Consider the following 21,363-nt stretch of genomic DNA (forward strand, 5'->3'; position numbering starts at 1 on the left):
AATTTCGGTGCATCGCTAGTTGCTATACCATTCGGCTTGCGCATTGAGCAGTCAGCTGTGGAGCTGCAAGTGGTCACAGTCAGCTGCCCACACCTGAAGCCAGGTGAAGAAACTGGCAGAGTGAGGACAGCGCTGGATCCTGGGACAGGGGAGTGGAATTCTTAAAAGTAATCATCTAACTATAGTAATCAACTACCACTTCACCAAACCACTTCCTGCTTCATGTTGCCCCTATTTCTTGCTATAAACGTAGTGCTCTCCCTCACCTTCTCAGTGCTGCAAAGAGCCTCACACGAATGGGTTGAGAAGGTGCAGGAGATTACGGAGGCAGGGGAAGTGGCTGGTTATCTGTGAGGGTACTTGAAAAAAAAAAATTTGACTCCACCTGGGCGGCCTGGAGCACCTATATTTCTGATTCTGCTCCAGTGTCTTCCAGTCTTTATGTAGCTTTGTTGAACCCGGCCCCTGGCGCCGCATCACTGGATTTGATTGACAGCAGTGCGAGCCAATGGCTGCCATTACAAGTAAAAATGCCATAAATATAGCCCATATTTTGTAGACACCATTACTGTTATGCAAACCAATCAAAAATAACCTTACTGGGATTTTTTTTTTTTGTTTACCAAAAATATGTAGCAGAATACATATTGGCCCAAACTGATGAAGAAATTAGATTTTTTTTTTTATTATTTAATTTATTGGATGTGTTTTATAGCAAAAAGTAAAATATGGGCATCTATGAGTGCCCATCAGTACTGCCTATTAGTATCACCTCATCAATGCCCATCAGTGCAGCCAGATCACACAAGTGAAGGAGAAAAAAAAAAAAAAAAAAAAAATGTACAAAATAACAAAAAAATAAAAGGTTTTTATTTTTCTGTCTTTTATCTGGCACCAGGCGTGAGCAATTCTTATTGCCCGATGTCCCGGACATGCAGTTCTGGGTGCTGGGCAGCTGATTAAAAAACGGTCTCCTAACCTTTTTAGCTGGCTCCTATAAGCAAATTTGTCAAGCCCTGGGTTAACACCCCTGTAACGTTTGTTTTGCTGTCTGTGTCTCTGTTCAGAAGATTTCACCTCACTTTCTGTCCCTGCGACAACTGGATTTTGAACATTTTGGGTTATATAATAGGTGAGGTTGAAGTCCATCATGTCCAACCTATGTGTGTGATTATGTGTGTATCCCTGTATGTTGTGGTCGTTTAGGTGCTTATGTAATTAGTTAAAAAAAACTAATCGATGCTCCTCGCTGAATCCACATCCTTGCCGCTCTTACAGTAAAGAACCCTCTACTTCAAGGATCCTCAAACTACGGCCCTCCAGCTGTTGTGGAACTACACATCCCATGAGGCATTGTAAGACTCTGACATTCACAGACATGACTAGGCATGATGGGAATTGTAGTTCCTGAACATCTGGAGGGCCATAGTTTGAAGACCCCTGCTCTACTTGGTTTAAGGTTAAACCTCTTTTCTTCTAATTTTAATGAGTGGCCACGAGTCTTGTTAAACTCCCTTCCGTGGAAAAGTTTTATCCAGATTGTGGGGTCACCAGTATGGTATTTGTAAATTGAAATCATATCCCCTCTCAAGTGTCTCTTCTCCAGAGAGAATAATTTCAGTGCTCGCAACCTTTTTTTTTTTTTATAACCAATATCCTGCAGACCCCTTATTAGCTTTACTGCCCTTCTTTGTACTCGCTCCATTTCCAGTACATCCTTCCTGAAGACTGGTGCCCAGAAATGGACAGCATACTCCAGGTGAGGCCGGACCAGAGTCTTGGAGCGTGGGAGAATTATTACTTTATCTCTGGAGTTAATTCCTTTTTAATGCATGCCAATATTCTGTTTGCTTTGTTAGCAGCAGCTTGGCATTGCATGCCACTTCTGAGCCAATCATCTACTAGGACCCCCAAGTCCTTTTCCATGCTAGGTTGTCGTAGAAACAAGGATTGGGGATAAAGCTTCACTGTAGACACCTTTTTCCCCATGATATCTCCTTACAGGAGTGAATTTCCCTTCCTAGGAGTAGATTTCCTCTCACTTCCTGTTGTCTCCCTCCATTTGTGCGAGTCACATGTATGTCGGATGCATGCAACTTGGGACTGCCTGTAGAGCCTAAGGTGGCAGCCTTCTTGGCTGTAAAAAATAGGAGGGTTTAGTTTCGCTTTAATTAGGAGATATGCAATGTTTTGAAGAAGATGAAGCAACAAACAAGGTAAGCAAAGAGGAAGTAAAGTAAACCCTCCAAACGTTTGAAGGTAAAGCGGAACTTTACTCAAAACAACTTGTGTGCTGTAAATTGCATCCAGCATTGCTCCCATTTCTTCTTGCTGGAGGCTGCCATTTTGTTCTGAGTTCAGAGCCCCTGAATAGCAGTGAATCATAAAGCAGAACTAAACCCATCGATTTAACAGCTTCAAATTCCTGGAATGCCAGGATTGCCAACTGTCACATTTTCTTGTGTCTTCAACCAAACTGTCAAATGGCTGGTATCATAACTGATCACAAGTGCAGCACCATGGCAGTTACAGATCAAAGAGAATCAGCTTCCTTGGCTGTAAAGGATAGGAGGGTTTAATTCCACTGTAGACCCCTTTCACAGCAGGGCGTTTTGCAGGCGCTATAGCGTTAGAAATAGCGCCTGCAATCCGCCCTAAAAAAGCTGCACCATTGTAGTGTGAAAGTGTGTAGTGTGTTTACCACTCCTCCAGCGCTGCTCCCCATTGAAATCAATGGGGCAGCGCTGTAATACTGTTGGCAAAACGCCGCTATTGCGGCGTATTGCCGGCGGTTTTAACCCTCTCGACCGCTAGCAGGGGTAATGCGCCGCAAACCTGGCAGTAAAACGCCATTAAAAATAGTGGCGTTTTACCGCCCATGCTATGGGCGGTGTGGTGTGAAAGGGGTCTTAAGGCTGTCATCAAATCGATCACACACAAATTCAGCACAATGCCCTTAAAATAGAGAGCAACTGAGCATGTGCAGAGCAGGGTGAAATAGTGCATTACTGGATTTTACACAGTAAAGACACTTATTTTTAATGTTTTACATAGCTATACCTGCAAAAGGGGCCAGCCCGAAGTCATCTAGCAGGACCCAATTTTCTGACTAAAGTTCCACTTTAACAACCGGCCCTTTTACCCCCTTCCTGCGCAGGCCAATTTTCAGCACCATCATACTTTGAATGTCAATTGCGCGGTCATGCAATGCTGTACCCAAACAAAATATGTAAATATTTTTGTAAGACAAATACAGCTTTCTTTTGGTGGTATTTATTCACCACTGTTTTTCTTTATTTTTTGCTAAAAACGTAAAAAAAGACAAAGTTTAAAAAAAGTTCTTCTTAGAAAATTTTGTAAATAAGTAATTTTTCTACTTCATTTGAGGCATTACTATGCAGCACTGATAGGCATCACTAGTGGGGCTACACTGATAATTATTGCTCTGATTATAGGTGCAGATCTCTGTGAGGAAAGCTGCTTATCGGCTCTCCTCTGATCACACCCCATCAGTGTGAGGAATGACAATAAACAGCACTTCCTATTTACACGGTGATCAGACACAGCTGATCATATGGTAAAGAGCCTACGTCATAGGCTCTTTACCGTGTTCGGAGATGTGGTATGTCCAGCACCACTGATCGCCATGCTGCATGCTTTGTTCTGAAGGACATCATATGACGTCCAGTCAGAACAATTAAACCCCTGCCCTGCCATCATTTTGTTATAGGCTGGGCGGGAAGTGGTTAAAGGAACCGGTCATTTTGGCGCTGTTCATGTGACCAGCTGTAACACCAGTCATTCGATGGTTTGATAGTTTGGTCAAGAGCTAACATAAGCACACTAGTAGCTCTAACAGTTAATTTCAAGGCATGCTTTGAGTTTAACGGTTTTGGGAAACCTATAAATTGATGGGTTTAGTACCACTCTAAGCACACCACACACTATACAATCTCCTTTAGTCAAGCAGTCCAAGGGCCTGTCTGATTAGATAAATTAGGTGTGTCCTCATGTTATATAGTTTTGGTATGTTAGTGTCCTATTGTACAATCAGACTGTATGGCCACTTTAAAAAAAATTAAATAAATAAATGCACTTTTTTTGCAGGAAAAAATTAAATAAAGTATATTTATTAAAAAAAAATTCCTAGGAGCCTGCAGAGTATCACATCTATTAACTGCAATGTCCAGCTCCTACAAACTCTCCATAGCTGTCTGCACTTACCTCATACAGGCAGTTACCTGAGAGCAGGCAGAATCAACAAACTATGAGGGCGATCACCAGTACCCTTGCAGCTCATTGGAAACTACAGGCCATCGCAATGGCTGACAATATTTGTGGGCCCCGTATGGCCACAGGGTTTTCAAGACCCCTGACCTGCTGTCACGAGGAGAATTGGGAGGCGATATCTGCAGGGGTGCTGGAACATGTTGTACCCTAAAAAACGGGTGGAATGTGCAGCATGTTCCAAAAGTGAACTTATCCTTTAACCACTTGCTTACTGGGCACTTAAACCCCCCTCAGTCCCAGACCAATTTTCAGCTTTCAATGCTGATGCACTTTGAATGACAATTGCGCGGGCATACAACACTGTACCCAAATGAAATTTTTATCATTTTTTTCCCACAAATAGAGCTTTCTTTTGGTGTTATTTAATCACAGCTGGGAGTTTTATTTTTTGCTAAACAAACAAAAAAAGATGCAAAAAATAAATAAAAAAATCACGTTTAATAGTTTGTTATAAAATTTTGCAAACAGGTCATTTTTCTCCTTCATTGAAGTGCACTGATAAGGCGGCACTGATAGGCTGCACTGGTGGGCACTGATAGGCTGCACTGGTGGGCACTGATGGGCAAAGACGGGCACAGATAAGGTGGCACGGATGGCTGGCACTAAGGGGCACTGATAAGTACCACTGATAGATGGGACTGATGGGCACTGATAGGTGGCACTGCTGGGCACTGATATGTGGCACTGGGGTGCAGCACCTTTGTTGAGGCAGACTGTGGGCACTGCTGAGTGGCACTGTGGGCAGACTGTGGGCACTGCTGAGTGGCACTGTGGGCACTGCTGGGTGGCACTGCTGGGGGGGGGGGGGACACATTTTTTATTCAGGCAGGCAAAGCAGGGGGCAGGTGGGCACTGGCAGGGCTGGCCGTGATCGGGACTGATGTCCCGATCACGGCCGCCGGTGATCGGCTTTTTTTTTCTCCTCGCGCTGTCAGCGCGAGGAGGAATAATAGCCGATTATCGGCTCCGTTATATCACATGATCAGCTGTCATTGGCTGACAGCTGATCACGTGATAAGGGGTCGGGATCGACCCCTTGCAAGGATCGGTGATCAGGCGAGTCTCGTCGATTTACCGATCACAGGAGCGCGCCGCGCGCGCCCCTCAGGGGGCGCGCAGGCCGCTCGTGCACGGGACTACGTCAATAGATCCGCGCTGTAGCCGTCATTTGGCTATAGCGCGGATCTCAAGTGGTTAAACAGATCAAAAAAGGAGGCAAATCATAGAGGCCTATTGTGAGAAAGAAATAAGGGGAAAGCTTTTTTTGGCCATACTTCTCTTCTGGGTCACAGAAGTGCAATTACTTTTTTGCTCTCCTGGTACCCAGAGTCAGAGGTCTAAAACTGGCCACACACCTATAGATTATCTGCAGATTTTCTATGGTCAGATGGAAAAAGTGTGAGATTCTTCCATCCACACAGTTCAGCGTAGATTGAGGAATCTGTTCCGCTTTTTCCATCTGGCTATAGAAAATCTGCAGATAATCTATAGATGTATGGCCAGTCTAATGCCACAGAGGTTCTGGAAGGATCCCAACCATATTATCGGGATCCACCCAGCTGCCTAAGGCTCTCAGTGAGCAGCTGAAAGTCGGAGCCAGATGCATAAGCCCCCTCTCAAACCCAACACTTCAGAGAGCACTGGAAGGGCTTAGAGCTGGAGGGGGACAGTAACAGATCAATGCTACAGTAGGGGGTGAGGACATGTTTGTTTTATTTGGAACCCAAAACTTCTCGTTTAATGCGGACCATTACTCCCAAAAAGGAGGTTGTTCTCTTTCAAAAATCAGAAGCGGGGGGGGGGGGGGGGAAGTTATTTTTTTTTTCACTTTTTTCCCTTCCGTCCCCACCCTCCTTAGATGAGAACGACTCTGGTCCAGCAAACTGCTCGGAGAACACATAAAAACACAGTCATAGAGCAGGCCCATCGTTTGGGAGCTGGCTGCCTAAGCTCGGAAAAGGCAGCCATCTCCCATTGGTTAGGAAGGCCAAGATGGCGGCCCAGGATGTGAGCTATGTCATCTAAACAGCAGATTGAGCTGAACATTGCTGAGCAGGTAAGGAGTAAGGAAGGCCAACATGGAAAGTGGAGTTCCTCTTTAAAGTGGAAGTTTAGTCCGAAAATTAAGTCCTGCTAGATGACTTCAGCCCACTTGCAAGTACAGTAAAACCTTGGTTTGAGAGCGTTTTGCAAGACCAGATAAATTTAATACATTTTGACTTAATATACCAGTAACGTCATATCACAACTGTGTATAAAAGAAAAGAGGCGCCTCCAAGTGTAGCAATATTGTTACATTTAAAGTACTACAACTCACATGGTTGATGATTAAAAACAGGCACATCCAAGTATGCAGGCATCCGGGATTAAGCTGTCCATATAGACCGCCCTCAGCATCGATGCCATGCTGTGCTCCATCAGTGGTTCAAGCCACATTTTCAAATCGCTCTAGTGCATGGTAGTCTGCCTGGTCATGATTGCAGACTGACAGCGGTGCAAGCCAGCGGTGCGGAGGACTCTCTGCTCTTTTATACTCTGTAGCTCCTGCTAGATTTTGCTTCTAAAACTAATTTTGTGGATGGACATTTTACAGTTACACAACACATTGCTATAATCTTTTTATATGGACTATAAACTGAAGGACCCATAAATGGCTGTGGAACAAATAATTTGGGTTTCCGTTATTTCTTATGGGGAGATTTGCTTTGATATACATGTGCTTTGGATTACAAGCATGTTTGTTTCTGGAACAAATAGTATTTATAGCTATGTAAAAAATTCTAAATAAGTGTCTATATAGTTTAAAATCCAGTAATACACTGTTTCACCCGTCTCTGCACATGCTTAGTTGCTCTCTATTTTTAAGCAAGGGCGAATTTGTAGAGGCCGATCTGCTGACTGCCTTAAAGTGGAATTAAACCCTCCAATCCTTTACATCCAAGGAAGCTGCTTTTGTTTGAAATGCAACTGCCATAGTGCGCATGTTTGATCAGTTAGGACACCAGCCATTTGACAGTTTGGTTGAAGACACAGACAAATGTGACAGTTGGCAACTCCAGTATTCCAGGAATGTCACTTTTTAAACTGTTAAATTGATGGGTTTACTTCCCCTTTGAGATTTACTGCTGTTCAGGGGCTCTGGGCTTCAGCAAAATGGCATCCTCTAGCAAAAAGAAAACAGCCGCAATGCTGGAGGCAATTTATAGCATGCACTCATTTTGGGAGCATAATTATTAATGTGGAATGTATGTTCCTGGCTAAAGAACATTTTTTGATTAAGTTGTTCTGGATAAAGTTCCCCTTTAAGGTTTAAGTATACTTACAAGAGAACTATGGCGAGAGCTTTTTAGGCCATACAACTTCTCTTGTGGGTCACAAGAGTGCACTTACTTGTGCTCTCCAGTGATCCAGAGTCAGCGGACAGCAAGCTATCGACTGAGCTGGCTCAGTCAGCCCCCTCTTCTACCTTGTGCTCCAGTGAGCGCTGGAGGTACAGACCAGAGAACAGTGACTGACACTCGTCACTCTCCTCTTCAAGCTAAATGAGTAGTAAACTCTGCCCCTCATACACGATTAAAAAAAAAAAAATGATTATTATTACAACATATTCTGCATTATAATAACCTCCATTTACATGTTTCGTACTTTTTCCAGCAGTTTTAAAATCCATGCTTCCCAGGATAAGCCAGCTCCATTTTAAGTATGATGAGTCCGCATTGTAATTTATTACCGCCCTTTCCTCTATTCCTAGCTGTAATCTGGTGCATGAACAATGCTTTCTTAGCCAAGCCGCGTTCTAGCTCTGGGATTACTATGGCAACCATGTCACACCTATCATAGCAGACCTGTTTGACATTTAAGGTCACATGGGGTATGAAGAACTTCTAATGGGACTATATTCTCGGGGTATCTTGGTGCAGCGCAGCAGAGAGGAAATGATGGAAACAGCATACTTAATAAATGGACTCCCGGCACAAAAGAGAATGCCGTACATCTGGGAGAATATGTGCATGCATGGGCGGCGTCAATAAATAGAACGGCACAGATTACAAGCAAATCGAAGAGGTATAGTGACATCTATTTGTACTGTACTCACTGATAATTTTATGTGTGTGAAACTTTACTACCACTTTAACCAACAACTGAGTGATCAGTGGTCACGAGAATGTTCAGTTCTCGGCGATAGAGCCAGCGGGAGAAAGTTCCATAATCAGGCCGATGCTGCAGCTGAGGCAAGTATAGATTTTTGTTCTCTTTCAATTCCCCACACTTGTCCTTTAAAAAGGTGCAGCTGTCTGACATTGGTGCTAATGACAACTAATCACGCAGTTCTTGGTCAGCTTGGAGAGTGAGGACTTGTTATTCACTGCTCTCGCTCTGCCCCTCCAGCACTCACTGGGGCACCAAGCAGGAGAAGGGGCGGGCTCCAGTGAGCGCTGAAGGGACAGACCAGGGAGCAGCGACTAAGTCATCGCTCTCCTCTCCAAGTTAACCAATAACTTAGCGATCAGTGGTCATGTGACTATTCAGTTCTAGGTGTTAGAACCAGGCTGATGCTACAGCAGGGAGGCATTTATAGATTTGATTCTAACACTTCTCCTTTAAAGCTGTAGTAAAGCCCGCTGTGTGATTTTTACCTACATGCACCGTTTAAGAAACATTCAACCTGCATGCAGCCAGTGGCATCAACTGCCTATGAGCTCTGAAGGTCCTGGATACCTTGCTGGACCTTCAGAGCTTCGTGCCTGAACCAAGGGGTCCACACACACACACACACACACACACACACACACACACACACGTGTGTGTGTCTGGAGCATGCAAACCCAAAAGAAACAATGGGTGAAGATGTCAGTGCGCCGCTGGAGGGCTTCATTCTAAGGTAAGCTTAAATGTGCTAGTATGTGATGCCATTGCATTAGAAGGGTTTGTTTTTTCCACCAGCCGCTTTAAAGTCCACCTTAACACTAAAATCTCTATGTCTACAGACATCCACGATCTAACACTAACCTTTCTAGCCTTGTAAAAAAAATCAGTATACACAGATTTTTTTGAAGCCGATCCGGGCCGGTCTCCAGTGATGGAAGCTCTGCAAAGGACACAGCTGACAACGGCCGTGAAATGAATATGGAGTGACATCACCCATAGACTTAATATGGAGCTTCCATTGTCGGCTGCATCCTCTGCACTCGCCTACACAGTGAAGCCGCAGCTGAAAGCTCAGCATGGGATTGGGTCGGATAGGTTTCAAAAAAAGATATATATACCGATTTCTTCTATACGGTGTTAGGTTAGCATTAGATCGTGCATGTCTGTAGATTTATAGATATTAGTGTTAGGGCTCAATTACACTTGCGTCGGCTTGAACACACATTAACGGCTTGCTTACACTTGTTTCAAAACTTGCTTCAGACACTGTTCGTTAACCACTTCAGCCTGGAAGATTTTACCCCCTTCCTGACCAGAGCACTTTATGATTCGGCACTGCGTTGCTTTAACTGACAATTGAGTGGCCGTGCGATGTTACGCCAAAACAAAATTGACGTCTTTTTTCCCCCCACAAATAGAGCTCTTTTGGTGGTATTTGATCACCTCTGTGGTTTTAACATTTTTGTGCTATAAACAAAAAAAAAAAAAAAAAGTGATTTCTTTTACTTTTTGCTATAATAAATATCCACCAAAAATATGTTTAAAAAAAAAAAAAAAAAAAAAAAACACACATTTTCTTCCTCGGCTTAGGCTGATATGTATACATCTACATATTATTGGAAAAAAAATATCGCAATAAGCGTATATTGATTGGTTTGCGCAAAAAAGATAGCGTCTACAAAATAGGGGATAGTTTTATAGCATTTTTATTATTTATTTTTTTATATTATTATTAGTAATGGCGGCGATCTGCGATTTTTATCAGGACTGTGACATTATAGCAGACACATCGGAAACTTGACATTATTTTGGGACCGGTGTCATTTATACAGCGATCAGTGCTATAAACATGCACTGATTACTGTGTAAATGACACCGGCAGGGAAGGGGTTAAACACTAGGTGGCGATGAAGGGGTTAAGTGTCTCCTAGGGAGTGATTCTAACTGTGGGGGGGGGGGGGGCTACCACTGACATGACAGCGATCACTGGGAGCAGTAGATCCTGTCATGTGACTAGGCAGAATGGGGAAATGGCTTGTTTGCATAGGCATCTCCCCAGTGGACATCGAGTCCCGGGCACGTGCCCACCAATTTAAGGTGACGTACTGGTACGCCCATTTGCCCACCGCTGCCATTGTGCAGGTGTATATCTGCGTGCATCGGTCAAAGGTCTCTGAATGCTACTCAAAGCCCCATCAAGAAATAAAATGGTTAGCTTACAGTCTTGTTTACACCTTGCTTTGCTTCAAAAATGATACCACATGTAGCTTTAGTGGTGCTTCAAAGCCTCCATAGAATTCTATGACAAAACTTGCTTGAAGCCCCAAGCAAAAGCAAGGTGTAAACAGGACTGTAAGCTAACCATTTTATTTAGCGGCAGGAGCTTCGCCTGGCATTCGGAGAGCTTTAACAAAGCCTGTCTGAAGCAAGTGTAAACTAGCCCTAAGACCCCTTTCACACTGGGTCGTTTTGCAGTCGCTATTGCGCTAAAAACAGCACCTGCAAACCGGCCTATAACGGCCATTGCTGTCTCTCCAGTGTGAAAGCCCTGTGTGCTTTCACACTGGAGCTGGCGCGCTAGCAGGATGGTAGTGGCCGAACAGTACTGCAAATCCAATGGTAAAGCGACGCTAAAAATAGCGGTGCTTTACCGCCAACGCACCTCCCACCCCAATGTGACAGGGGCCTTAGGGTGGACTTCTTCAAAGCTGCAACTGTCCCACGTTGGCTCTAACAATGACAACTGAACAATCACATGACCGCTGATCACTCAGTTCTCGGTCAGCTGGCTTGTTAATCAGTGCTCTTGCTCTGCCCCTCCAGCACTCACTGGGGTGCCAAGCAATAGAGGGAGTGGGCACAGCTGGTTCTCAGCCACGCACTAAGAGGCGGTGCCAGCTGTCAGGCAGCTGGGAGAATCCCGACAAATCCTTTCAGAGTCCGGAGCAGCTGTGTGACATCAGATGACAGCGGCCTACAGCCAACTGTCAGCGGATTCTGGGTCACAGCGGAGCAAATGCATTGCCGTCACCCAGAAGAGAAGTATGACCAAAAAACTGCCAAGGAATGGCTGCCAGGCTGAAGAGACACCAAGCAGGAGGAGAAATCCACATTAAAATTCCAACCAGAAATCCACAGATCCCACCAGTGTCAGGAGATCAGCAGTCCACCCAGGATGAGTAGTGAAGAGGACCTGTCATTCAGGACATGTGGAGGTCACATGACAGCTGAGGCCTGCAGAGGCCGGTCTCGGGTCCCCCCACCCCCCCCCTTCATCCTTCCATCATCATCAGCAGAGCGGACAGGCCTCCCCATCCCAGCCCTCTGCCCCCTTCCCCTCCCCCACACTTACTCTCATTTAACACCTCCACCAGGTCGGCGCAGATCTCACACATCGTTCAGGAAGGAGCCGCGTCCTGAGCATGGAGATGGCGCTGCCCCACGGCCCCGTCAGCTGGTGAATGCGGTGCCTGTGCAGCCTACAAGGCCCGGAGACGTGTATGGGAAGGAGGAGAGAAGACGGGGGCGCTCCGGAGGCGGCCGGACGAAGCAAGGAGACAGTGCGACCGACAGAGGTGACTATTCCCCCCGAAGAGACTGTGGCGGCCACACTCAGATTCCTTCACTGCCTCCACCGAACCATCTTCATCACCACAGCCGCCGCCATTTTGGTTGGGGATGCTCGCTTCGCCTCGGCTGTTTCCGGGAGCGCTTCGGGTGCTCGGCGGTGTGGTCACGCCCCCTCCGCTCATCTGACGTGTCACATGACGAGGGCTGACTGGCGGTTCTGAAGGTGGGAGTGGCTCTTCCATGACGTGACCCTGGCAACAGAGAGCAGCAGGGATGAGAGGAGTTCTCTTGGCTTGTATATCCCTTGAAGAGCAGCTGGGACATGGCAAACTGCTCCCTGTATATGCTGGAGGTTAAATATCTATTTGTAGAACATTTCTGACCTTTGTTTGGAGCAGAATTATATAGAGGACTGCAAATTATTCTCAACAAGTGCAACTAAAGGGACAAACTGCAGGTGCAGTTTATTTTTCCCGCTGTAAGTAGCGCTCTGCAGTTGGAGAGGAAGTCAGGAGGAACCTGGTATCTCTATGGTTTCCTGGGTCACTGGAAAGCTATCCAGTTGGGTGCTGTTGTCCCATGTGGTTCTGGCAGCCATATTGGGTCAGGCAGAGCCTATTTAACCATTTGACATACGCGCTATGGTGAAATGATGGCCACAGCGCGTACCTGAATTCCCAGGAGGCTGTCATAACCCTGTGCACGCTCTCTGCGTGTGCCCTGTGATCACAGAGTCAATGAGACTTGGGTGATCACTGATCCGAGTAAGGGGTCGGTCCTGGCCCCTTACCATGTGATCAGTTGTCAGCCAATGACAACTGATCACATGATCAAAACAAAAGCTCGGTGATCGTTTTTTCTCTTGTATTCAACGACCACACGGCTCCTCTCTGTAACAAAATGGGTTGTTAGCCCTATCACTAGGAGATACTAGGCAAAGTTGTAATACAACACTTCAGAACTCTTAGTTCCACCCAGGGGGCGGTCCATTAGGCTACAATCCCCCACACTCTGCACCAGCAGCCTCAGTTTTATTTTGCCTAGTGAAGGAGATAGACCTAGGAACCCTGCGGGCCCAAAGGTCCATGTTTTTTTGATGCAGAAGCCTGGCTTTTTGCGCAAGATGAACGACCCTGTGATCTATCAACAGCCGGCTGGGTGACAGGCTGGTTCACTTATCCTTGTAGTCTCCCCAGTCCAGCCATCGAGCGTGTGCAGGTCGCAGCTACAGCTCGGCAGGCCATGACATACCTCTGCTCCAGAGGTGGTTGGTGAGATTTTATGCTTCGGGGCATACATATGACCGGGCTACTGATGTCTGCGTCACAGTATGCTGGGCCAGTAACCTTCCCTGTACTGATCAGGAGTTGGAAAGTTACAATGGAATGTCTTCCAGCTCTTCAGGACTAGTAAGTACAGCTCTCCCTGTCTCGGCAGGGTTGAGCAGCTGGGCATTCCCTGGGAGGTCGATTTGGGGGCCCCCTCGCCCCCTCTCTTCTCTCCCCCTGTCCCTATCTCCCCTCCTTCACCCCTTCACGGGGGGGGGGGGGCTGTGCATTGAAACTGAGCGGTGTGTGTGTGCCCCTGGGCTCTCACCTGGGTTCTGGCTGACTGGTGGTGCCTGGATCCTAAGTGCTTAAACTCCCGGGAGGTGCCTGTGAGGTTTGTCTGTGTGTCGGTGTAGCGCTGTGTCTAGGCCACATGTTTGTTTCTGTCTCTCATAGTGCTGGCTGGCAGCCATTTTCAGTGTGGGCAAAGGACAGCATGCTTCTGGACTTCAAGTGGCCATTTTCCTGGTGATTCCCTATTCAAGACACTGGTGGCCATTTTCTTAAAGCCGGACCACATTTTTGTGCTCTAGCAGCAGCTTCATGTGCCCTCAGCTTCCTGTTTGTCATTACTGAGCACTGAGACAGCCCTCTGTGTAGTATGAACACGTTTTTCAGATAGCTCAGCGATCATTCACCGATCGTTCTGTCAGACTGCCACCAACACAGTTTTGGTTCCTCTGCATCTGGGAGCGCTAGGGGTCTACAGGCACTGCTGTATACAGCGCGGAACTCCTCAGGGCGGTGAGTCCGTGGGTTAGAACCCCTCAGTCAGCGGTAGCAAGGAGGGTGGGACTGTTACTGTCCTAAGTCCCCTTTGGGTGGCAGACAGGGTAGGGTCAGTATGGCTTCAGAAATTGGTGTTTCTTCCCCTGAAATCCATGCAATTGCAACCGGGTCACCTGCAGATGGCGCAGTCCCCATGGACACCCTGACGGTGGTCCTCAATTCGTTTGTTGCCAAGATGGAGGTGGTGCGTGGGAAGGAAGGTGCTAAAAAGCGGCCCCCTGCCCCCCCCCCCCCCCCCCCCGTCCTCTGGGGAGAGCTCTGGCGCAGACTCGGGTCCTGCTGAAGCCGGTGACCCCTGCTCTGTCTTGTCAGATGACGCTGACCAGGACCGTTTGGACAGTGAGGATGAGTCCAAGTCCGCGCACAATAAAGCACTTGTTGGAGCACTTATCACAGCTGTGTGTGATACCCTGAAGATTCAGGAGCCAGCAGATCCCTCTGCTGATATACCAGTCCCTTTTGGGTCCCGCAAGCCAGCACGGTCACCTAAGGTATTCCCGTATCTGACTTATTTTGACAAGTTCATTTACAAGGAATGGGGTCGCCCGCAACGGACCTTTCCGGTCCCCAAATATATGGCGGTGCATTACGCCTTTGAGGAAAGCCTTCTCAAGAAATGGTCTGCTCATCCGGTCATGGACCCCCCAGTATCCAGGTTAAATAAAGTAACCACGATCCCGGTTGAGGGGACTGCATTCAAGGATCCCACGGACAGGAAGGCCGAGGCGGTGGCTCGTTCCTTGTTTATGGTTGTGGGGTCAGCCATGCGACCTGTACTGGCATCCGCACTTGTGTCACAGATACTGAATGAGTGGGAAAACTTTTGCATTACGAATTAAGAGAGCAACAGGCTTGGAACTAGCAGACCAACTAGTGCAAGGCCTTAAGTATGTCTGTGATTCGGCCCTGGATACTCTCCCCCTGTTATCCAGGGCTTCGGTGTCAGCTGTGGTGCTGAGGTACCTAATTTGGCTAAAATGCTTGTCGGCTGACCAGGCATCTAAAAAAGCCCTGACGGATCTTCCTTTCCTTGGCACCCGGCTCTTTGGAGCCTCGCTAGATGACATTATTAAAAATGCCACAGGTGGTAAGAGTACACTGCTCACACAGGCCAGGAAAGCTAAGGAGCCACTCCGTATGCAAGGACCCTCTTTTTCCGCTCACAAACGTTTTTTTCGTCCAACCGTGGGTTGGACAAAACGTCCCCAGCCCGACAGGACGCCCAGGGACGGTCAAAAACGTCCCTTGAACCGCAAGCCTAATAAGCCTGCGAACGCTTCCAGGGATTCTACTCAAATCTGTTTGTGGTTCCCAAGAAGGAAGGGGTACGTCCAATCTTGGACTTAAAAGCCCTCAATCACTTTGTAAAAGTGCAGAGGTTCAGAATGGAATCAGTTCGCTCAGTAGTTGCTGCGCTCCATCAAGGGGACTCCCTGGCATCCTTAGACGTCCAGGATGCGTACCTGCACATACCCATATGCCTTTGGCATCAAAAGTTTCTGCATTTTGCAGTCAGGGAAGCCCATTACCAATTTGTGGCTCATCCCTTTGGTCTGGCATCAGCCCCCCAAGTCTTTCCCAAGACACTGGCTCCAGTTTTGGTGTTACAGCGACAACGTGGGATCGCGATCGTGGCATACCTAGACGATCTCCTCCTGAGAGCATCTTCCGCCTCAGAATTAGAGGAGGATGTGGCGATCACCATGCAGACTCTGCAAGAATTTGGGTGGCTGTTGAACCTAAAGAAGTCGGTGCTTGTGCCGACCCAGCGTCTGGAGTACCTAGGTTTGCTGTTGGACTCCAGGGAAGCGAGAGTTTTTCTCCCTTCAGACAAATTGCAGACTCTCAGATCCGCGGTCAAACTGCTGATGAACCGCAAGTGGTCGTCGCTCCGGTTTTGCATGCGAGTACTGGGACTCATGGTGGCCTCCTTTAAGGCGGTACCTTACGCCCAGTTCCACACCAGAGTTCTGCAGAAGGAGATCTTGTCAAAATGGGACAAATCTCAGTTGTCCCTAGATAGACTGAGCCAGGCAGTCAGGGACTCACTGATCTGGTGGTTGAGTTCCCTGGTGATTCAGGCTGGAAAATCATTCCTTCCTCAGAAATGGACAGTGATCACAACAGACGCCAGTCTATCCGGCTGGGGTGGAGTGATGGGGGTTCAGTCGGCTCAGGGCCTCTGGTGGACGGAAGAAACCAAGTTGCCGATCAATCTGCTCGAATGGAGAGCGATCAGGCTGTGTCTCCACACATGGTCGATGAGACTTCAAGGGCATCCGATCAGGATACAGTCAGACAAGCCATGGCTGTGGCGTACGTAAATCACCAAGGGGGAACAAGAAGCTCAGCCGCTGCACGTGAGGTCGCTCACATACTTCGGTGGGCAGAGCGACACATACCGGCCCTGTCTGCCATTTACATCCCGGGAGTGGAGAACTGGCAGGCGGACTATTTGAGTCTACAGATGCTGGACCCAGGAGAATGGCCATTGCATCCGGAGATGTTCAGGCTGCTGAGCCTGAAGTGGGGCACACCAGATGTGGATCTACTGGCCTCCCGTCTCAATCGGAAGGTGCCAAGATTCGTGTCCAGGACAAGAGATCCGTGGGCAGACGCGCTGGTGGCTCCGTGGGATCAGTACCAGCTGATCTACACCTTTCCTCCACTGAAATTGTTGCCATGTCTGCTTCGCAGAGTGGAAGCCAAGGGGATCCCAGTAATACTGGTTGCCCCAGATTGGTCTCAGCGTCCTTGGTATGCAGACCTGGTGCGTCTGGTGGCAGATGCTTCCTGGCAACTACCGGTACGAGAGGACCTCCTATCTCAAGGTTCAATTCTCTATCCTGCTTTACCATCGCTGGCTTTATCGGCATGGCTATTGAGAGCCAGGTGTTGAGGGGTCTGTCAGACTCGGTGATTCCAACTATGTTGAGGGCACGGAAATCTTCTTCTCTGAAGATATACCATCGTACCTGGAAGGCCTACATCTCCATGTGTGAGGAGAAAGGATGGCATCCATGCTCCTATGCCATATCCAGGATCCTGCTGTTTTTCCAGCAAGGAGTTGACCAGAGATTGGCATTAAGCACCATCAAAGGACAAATTTCAGCCTTAGCTGTCTTTTTTCAATGACCCCTGGCATCGCACTCCTTAGTGAGTACCTTTGTCCAGTGGGTACGAAGCGTAGTCCCTCCGGTGTGTCCACCGTTACCCCCCTGGGATTTAAACCTGGTGTTGGCGATTCAAAGACCGCTGTTTGAAAATATCAGGGACATTCCCTTGTTGACTCTTTCCCAGAAAGTGGTCTTCCTAGTGGCCATCACATTGGCCAGGAGGGTTTAGAACTGGTGGCCTTGTCCTGCAAGTCACCCTATCTGGTTATCCACAGGGATAAGGTGGTATTGCGTCCGCAACCGTCCTTTCTACCGAAAGTGGTCTTGGCTTTTCATATCAATGAGGATATTATATTACCTTCTCTGTGTCCTAAGCCGAAGCACCCTAAGGAGGTGGCCCTTCACACTCTAGATGTGATTAGTGCTCTGAAGGTGTATTTGTCTGCCACGGCTCCCTTTCGGAAGTCACACTCACTGTTTGTTTCGGTGGCCAGTCCAAAGAAAGGCTTGGCGGTCTCGTCGGCCACCATTTCCATGTGGATCAGACAGATTGTAGTACAAGCCTACGCCTTGAAGGGGCAGGTGCCCCCCTTTCTGGTCACTGCCCACTCCACAAGGGCAATAGGAACGTCTTGGGCTTTCCGACACCAAGCATCTGTCGCTCAGGTGTGTAAATCGGCGACTTGGTCGTCTGTCCATACATTTACCAAGTTCTACAAGGTAGATGTCAGTGCATCGGCTGATGCCTGTTTTGGCCGCAAAGTTTTGCAGGCAGCCCTGTAGTTGCAATTGACTATGCAATCCATGCTTTTTCCTGGTTTTGGATAAAAACGCAGTACTATTACGTTAGTGCACTGTTTGCATTACTTACGCATTCGCTGCGGTCTTGGGGATCACTCTTGTTGTTTTTTTCACGCACTGCTGTTTTGTTGTGTGGGTATAGTTTCACTAGTTGCCATTTGCCATGGTGGATGAAGTTTTATAGTAAGTACATGTAAATGATTCTAAAAACGTTTTTAACTTATAAAAAGATAATCAAATTTCAATAATCTAAGCAGCGCTTCAGTCAACATAACACATTGACATACATATACATAGTAAAACTGTATATATTCCCATATACTCCAAATAATGCTGCTGAAAAGGTTAATCCTGTGTCTAGGGTGGTCCCTTCAACCTCTCAGACCTTAGATCCAATGTATTGTATAAATTCAGAGTACTCTGGAATCAATTCTCGAAGGACAAATAAAACCACACACACACCATGGCGTCCTTCAAGAACTAATTGTATTGAGTTATTACAAAGCGATTGATATAGTAAATTTCGCGTCACACAGAATAAGACATGCGCAGTAGACATCAAGACGATTACAGCTGGTCAAGACAAAATGCTATTGTTCTTTGTTCTAAGCTATCTAAATTAATAAAAGAGAAATAATAGAGACAGTACATGATTTCTTCAGTAGCTAAAGGAATGCTGAGAAAATGTGTGAAAGTTTTAGATAAGTGTGTGAGAACAAATGAGTTAGAAGAATCTCATGTTGAGACAGTTATCTGAGAAGTTAAAGGGGTGTACATATTGTAAAATGGAAGTTTGTGAATATTAAGATGGCTGACAGAAACAAGATGGATGCTTAACATAACCTTTCAACCCCCTCTTAAGTCATGGAATGACTTTCTACATATCTGCAGCCTCCTGAAATCTACGGTTCTTGCTACGTTTGTTATATTTATTTACATAAAGCTGCAGATATTGTGTATATGCGTGAGAAGGTTGGTCTGGTGTAGTACATTTGCTAATACAAAGTAGAATAAGCTTGAAAATCAGGTAGCCTATCAATCCTATCAATAGTACTTTGATAATCATAATCACTATGTCCCTTAACCATGAAAACATTCCACCTAAACCCAAACTAGAAAAGGGGTTCCATCCATAATTACCTATGTCCCTTGCTTGTTTCATTAATTCATTTACCTGTGTTCGGTGTTGATTAATAACATCATAGTAGTCTGGGATTTCCAGGCTGGTATTGTGAAACCATGTACAACATTCATAATCTTGGGTCATTTCGCATAAACCTGTCAGAGCTGCACTCATGCTTTCAATAGCCAATTCGTGTAACTCTAGTTGTCTTCTAATTGCTTTGAGCTCGACATTGAGTAGTCCTATGTCTTGGGAGTTTTTTTCCATAACACCATTTATTAGACTAGTGTAGTTATTTAATTTGTCCATCATGGTTATGCCCCATCCTGTCCAGGATGGAAACCATGTCCATGACTTATCTGAAGTAGAAAACATAGGTGGGTTTTCTCTCTTGTATTTATAAGTTAACCTATGTACTGGACTTGAAGTCACTTGTATGCGATGTTCCTGATTCTGGCCTAGGGCTGACATGACTAGTACCAACTGTGCTAAATAACACCATCCTTTCACTCCTGCGAGTGGGTAACATGGGTAACAAATTTTAGCACAGCATACCTATGTATTGTTTCCCAATGAAAAACTTCTTAGAGAACTACGTTGGGGCTCAGTTCCAGCCTCAAATGCAGCACTAACAAGTTTACTCACAAGTATCCCAGAGGTTGTGTTCCTGTATGTAGTAAGTTCACTAATGGTGGTGTTAAGGGATTGATTTTTGTAACTACACATATGACCTATGATAATTTTACTGGTGTGGAAGGGAATACCCTTTGAAATGTTAAATACAGACTTGGAACACATACCTATTCCGTTGGATGTATTGCCTAACTGAACACACCACTCGGGTTCAAGGGTCCTTCCTAAAGTGTAAAACATAATACTCTGATTGTGGTACCCTTCTGAGACATTCTTAATACTTAAGATTAGAGTATTTTCCAATAATGACTTGAGGTTTAGAGGGACAGCTAAAAGTGGGATCTTAGCAGTTTCTGGGTGCAACTTACTACAAATCCAGCATTTTTCATATCCTGACTTTCTAGCATAAGCATATTTAAATTTTAACAGTAACATTTTTCCAGAAAAAACTTGTTTCTTTGATCAATTCATTAGAGACATCTCTTTTACTGCGATTTCTGAGGTGAAAATCAGTATGGTTGGTGTGTATTTCGCTTTTACCACATATGAGTTTCAAGGCACCTAAGTCTTCAGGATGAAAGATACAGTTAGTTATTATCCACACTGGGACAAAGATCAGAAGTAGAAACATCACCAGAAGGCAAAAGGCCTTCCCAGAAGTCTGTGGTGAAATGAGTGACATCACTGTCCTTTATGTCTGTGGACATAAAACACCTGCTTCACCTCTTTTCAGCCTTTCTTCAATTCCTGGGCTTAGATCAACCTTCTTTACTCTGCTGGCATGGATCCAAGTAGGACTTTCCTCTGTAAGGATGGTGGTCCTGGTGACGGCTACCACTTTGGTCACTGGTCCGAATGGAACCTCTTGCGGCTTTCGACCTTTCTGAAGCCTCTGGACCACAACTTGATCACCGACCTGGAACGGGTCGGTTGGTACCTGTGAAGAAGAAGGAGAGGTGCGAGTAACTCTTCTTTCAACAATATCAAGAGTTTCAATCAGTTTTTTTACATATTCCTCCTGGATTTGTTCCAAATCACCTTTCTCTACCATCAAGGGATGATTAGCCCACGGTGTGGGGAATGGCCTACCCATGAGTACCTCAAAGGGGGAATAACCCGTCACACTGTGAGGGGTCATTCTGATGTCAGCTAATACAGCTGGGAGAACTTTTTTCCACTTGCCAAAATTCCCACCCGTAGCTTTCCTTATCCTGTCTTTAATTGTTCTATTCATTCTCTCTACAATTCCTGAACTCTGTGGATGGTAGGGGAGGTGAAATTTCCAGTCTATTTTTAGTACTTTTACAAGATCTTGGCAGATTTTAGCTGTGAAAGCTGGGCCATTGTCTGAATTTATTTGCAATGGACATCCCCATCTAGGAATAATTTCCTGTGTGAGGATCTTCACTACAGTTTGTGCGTTTTAATTGTTGGTGACAAAAATTTCTGGCCACTGCGACATCATGTCCACTATAGCCAAAAGATATTGTTGTTTCTTTCCTTCTTTGGGCATATGTGTAAAGTCTATCTGTAAATGGGTAAACGGTGTTGTTGGGTACTCAAG

At 46.2% G+C, this 21,363-nt stretch overlaps 1 protein-coding gene across 5 annotated transcripts in view; it reads right to left on the reverse strand.

Moving 5' to 3' along the window:
- Positions 1-12,152, reverse strand: part of USP34 (ubiquitin specific peptidase 34) — a 305,275-nt gene extending 293,123 nt beyond the window's left edge. For 4 of the 5 annotated variants that reach the window (XM_077486073.1, XM_077486072.1, XM_077486074.1 and 1 more), the window contains exon 1: positions 11,792-12,152. In XM_077486073.1, the coding sequence (XP_077342199.1) occupies positions 11,792-11,834 (43 nt within the window). In that variant the 5' untranslated portion in view covers positions 11,835-12,152. The remainder of the gene's footprint in view (positions 1-11,791) is intronic. The other variant, XM_077486075.1, reaches the window with a different exon arrangement.
- Between the last annotated feature and the right edge of the window lie 9,211 nt (positions 12,153-21,363).

The sequence above is a fragment of the Lithobates pipiens genome, unplaced genomic scaffold (genome assembly GCF_037356315.1).
Source record: "Lithobates pipiens isolate NorthernLeopardFrog02 unplaced genomic scaffold, aLitPip1_a1.2 Scaffold_18, whole genome shotgun sequence".
Classification (NCBI taxonomy): domain Eukaryota; kingdom Metazoa; phylum Chordata; class Amphibia; order Anura; family Ranidae; genus Lithobates; species Lithobates pipiens.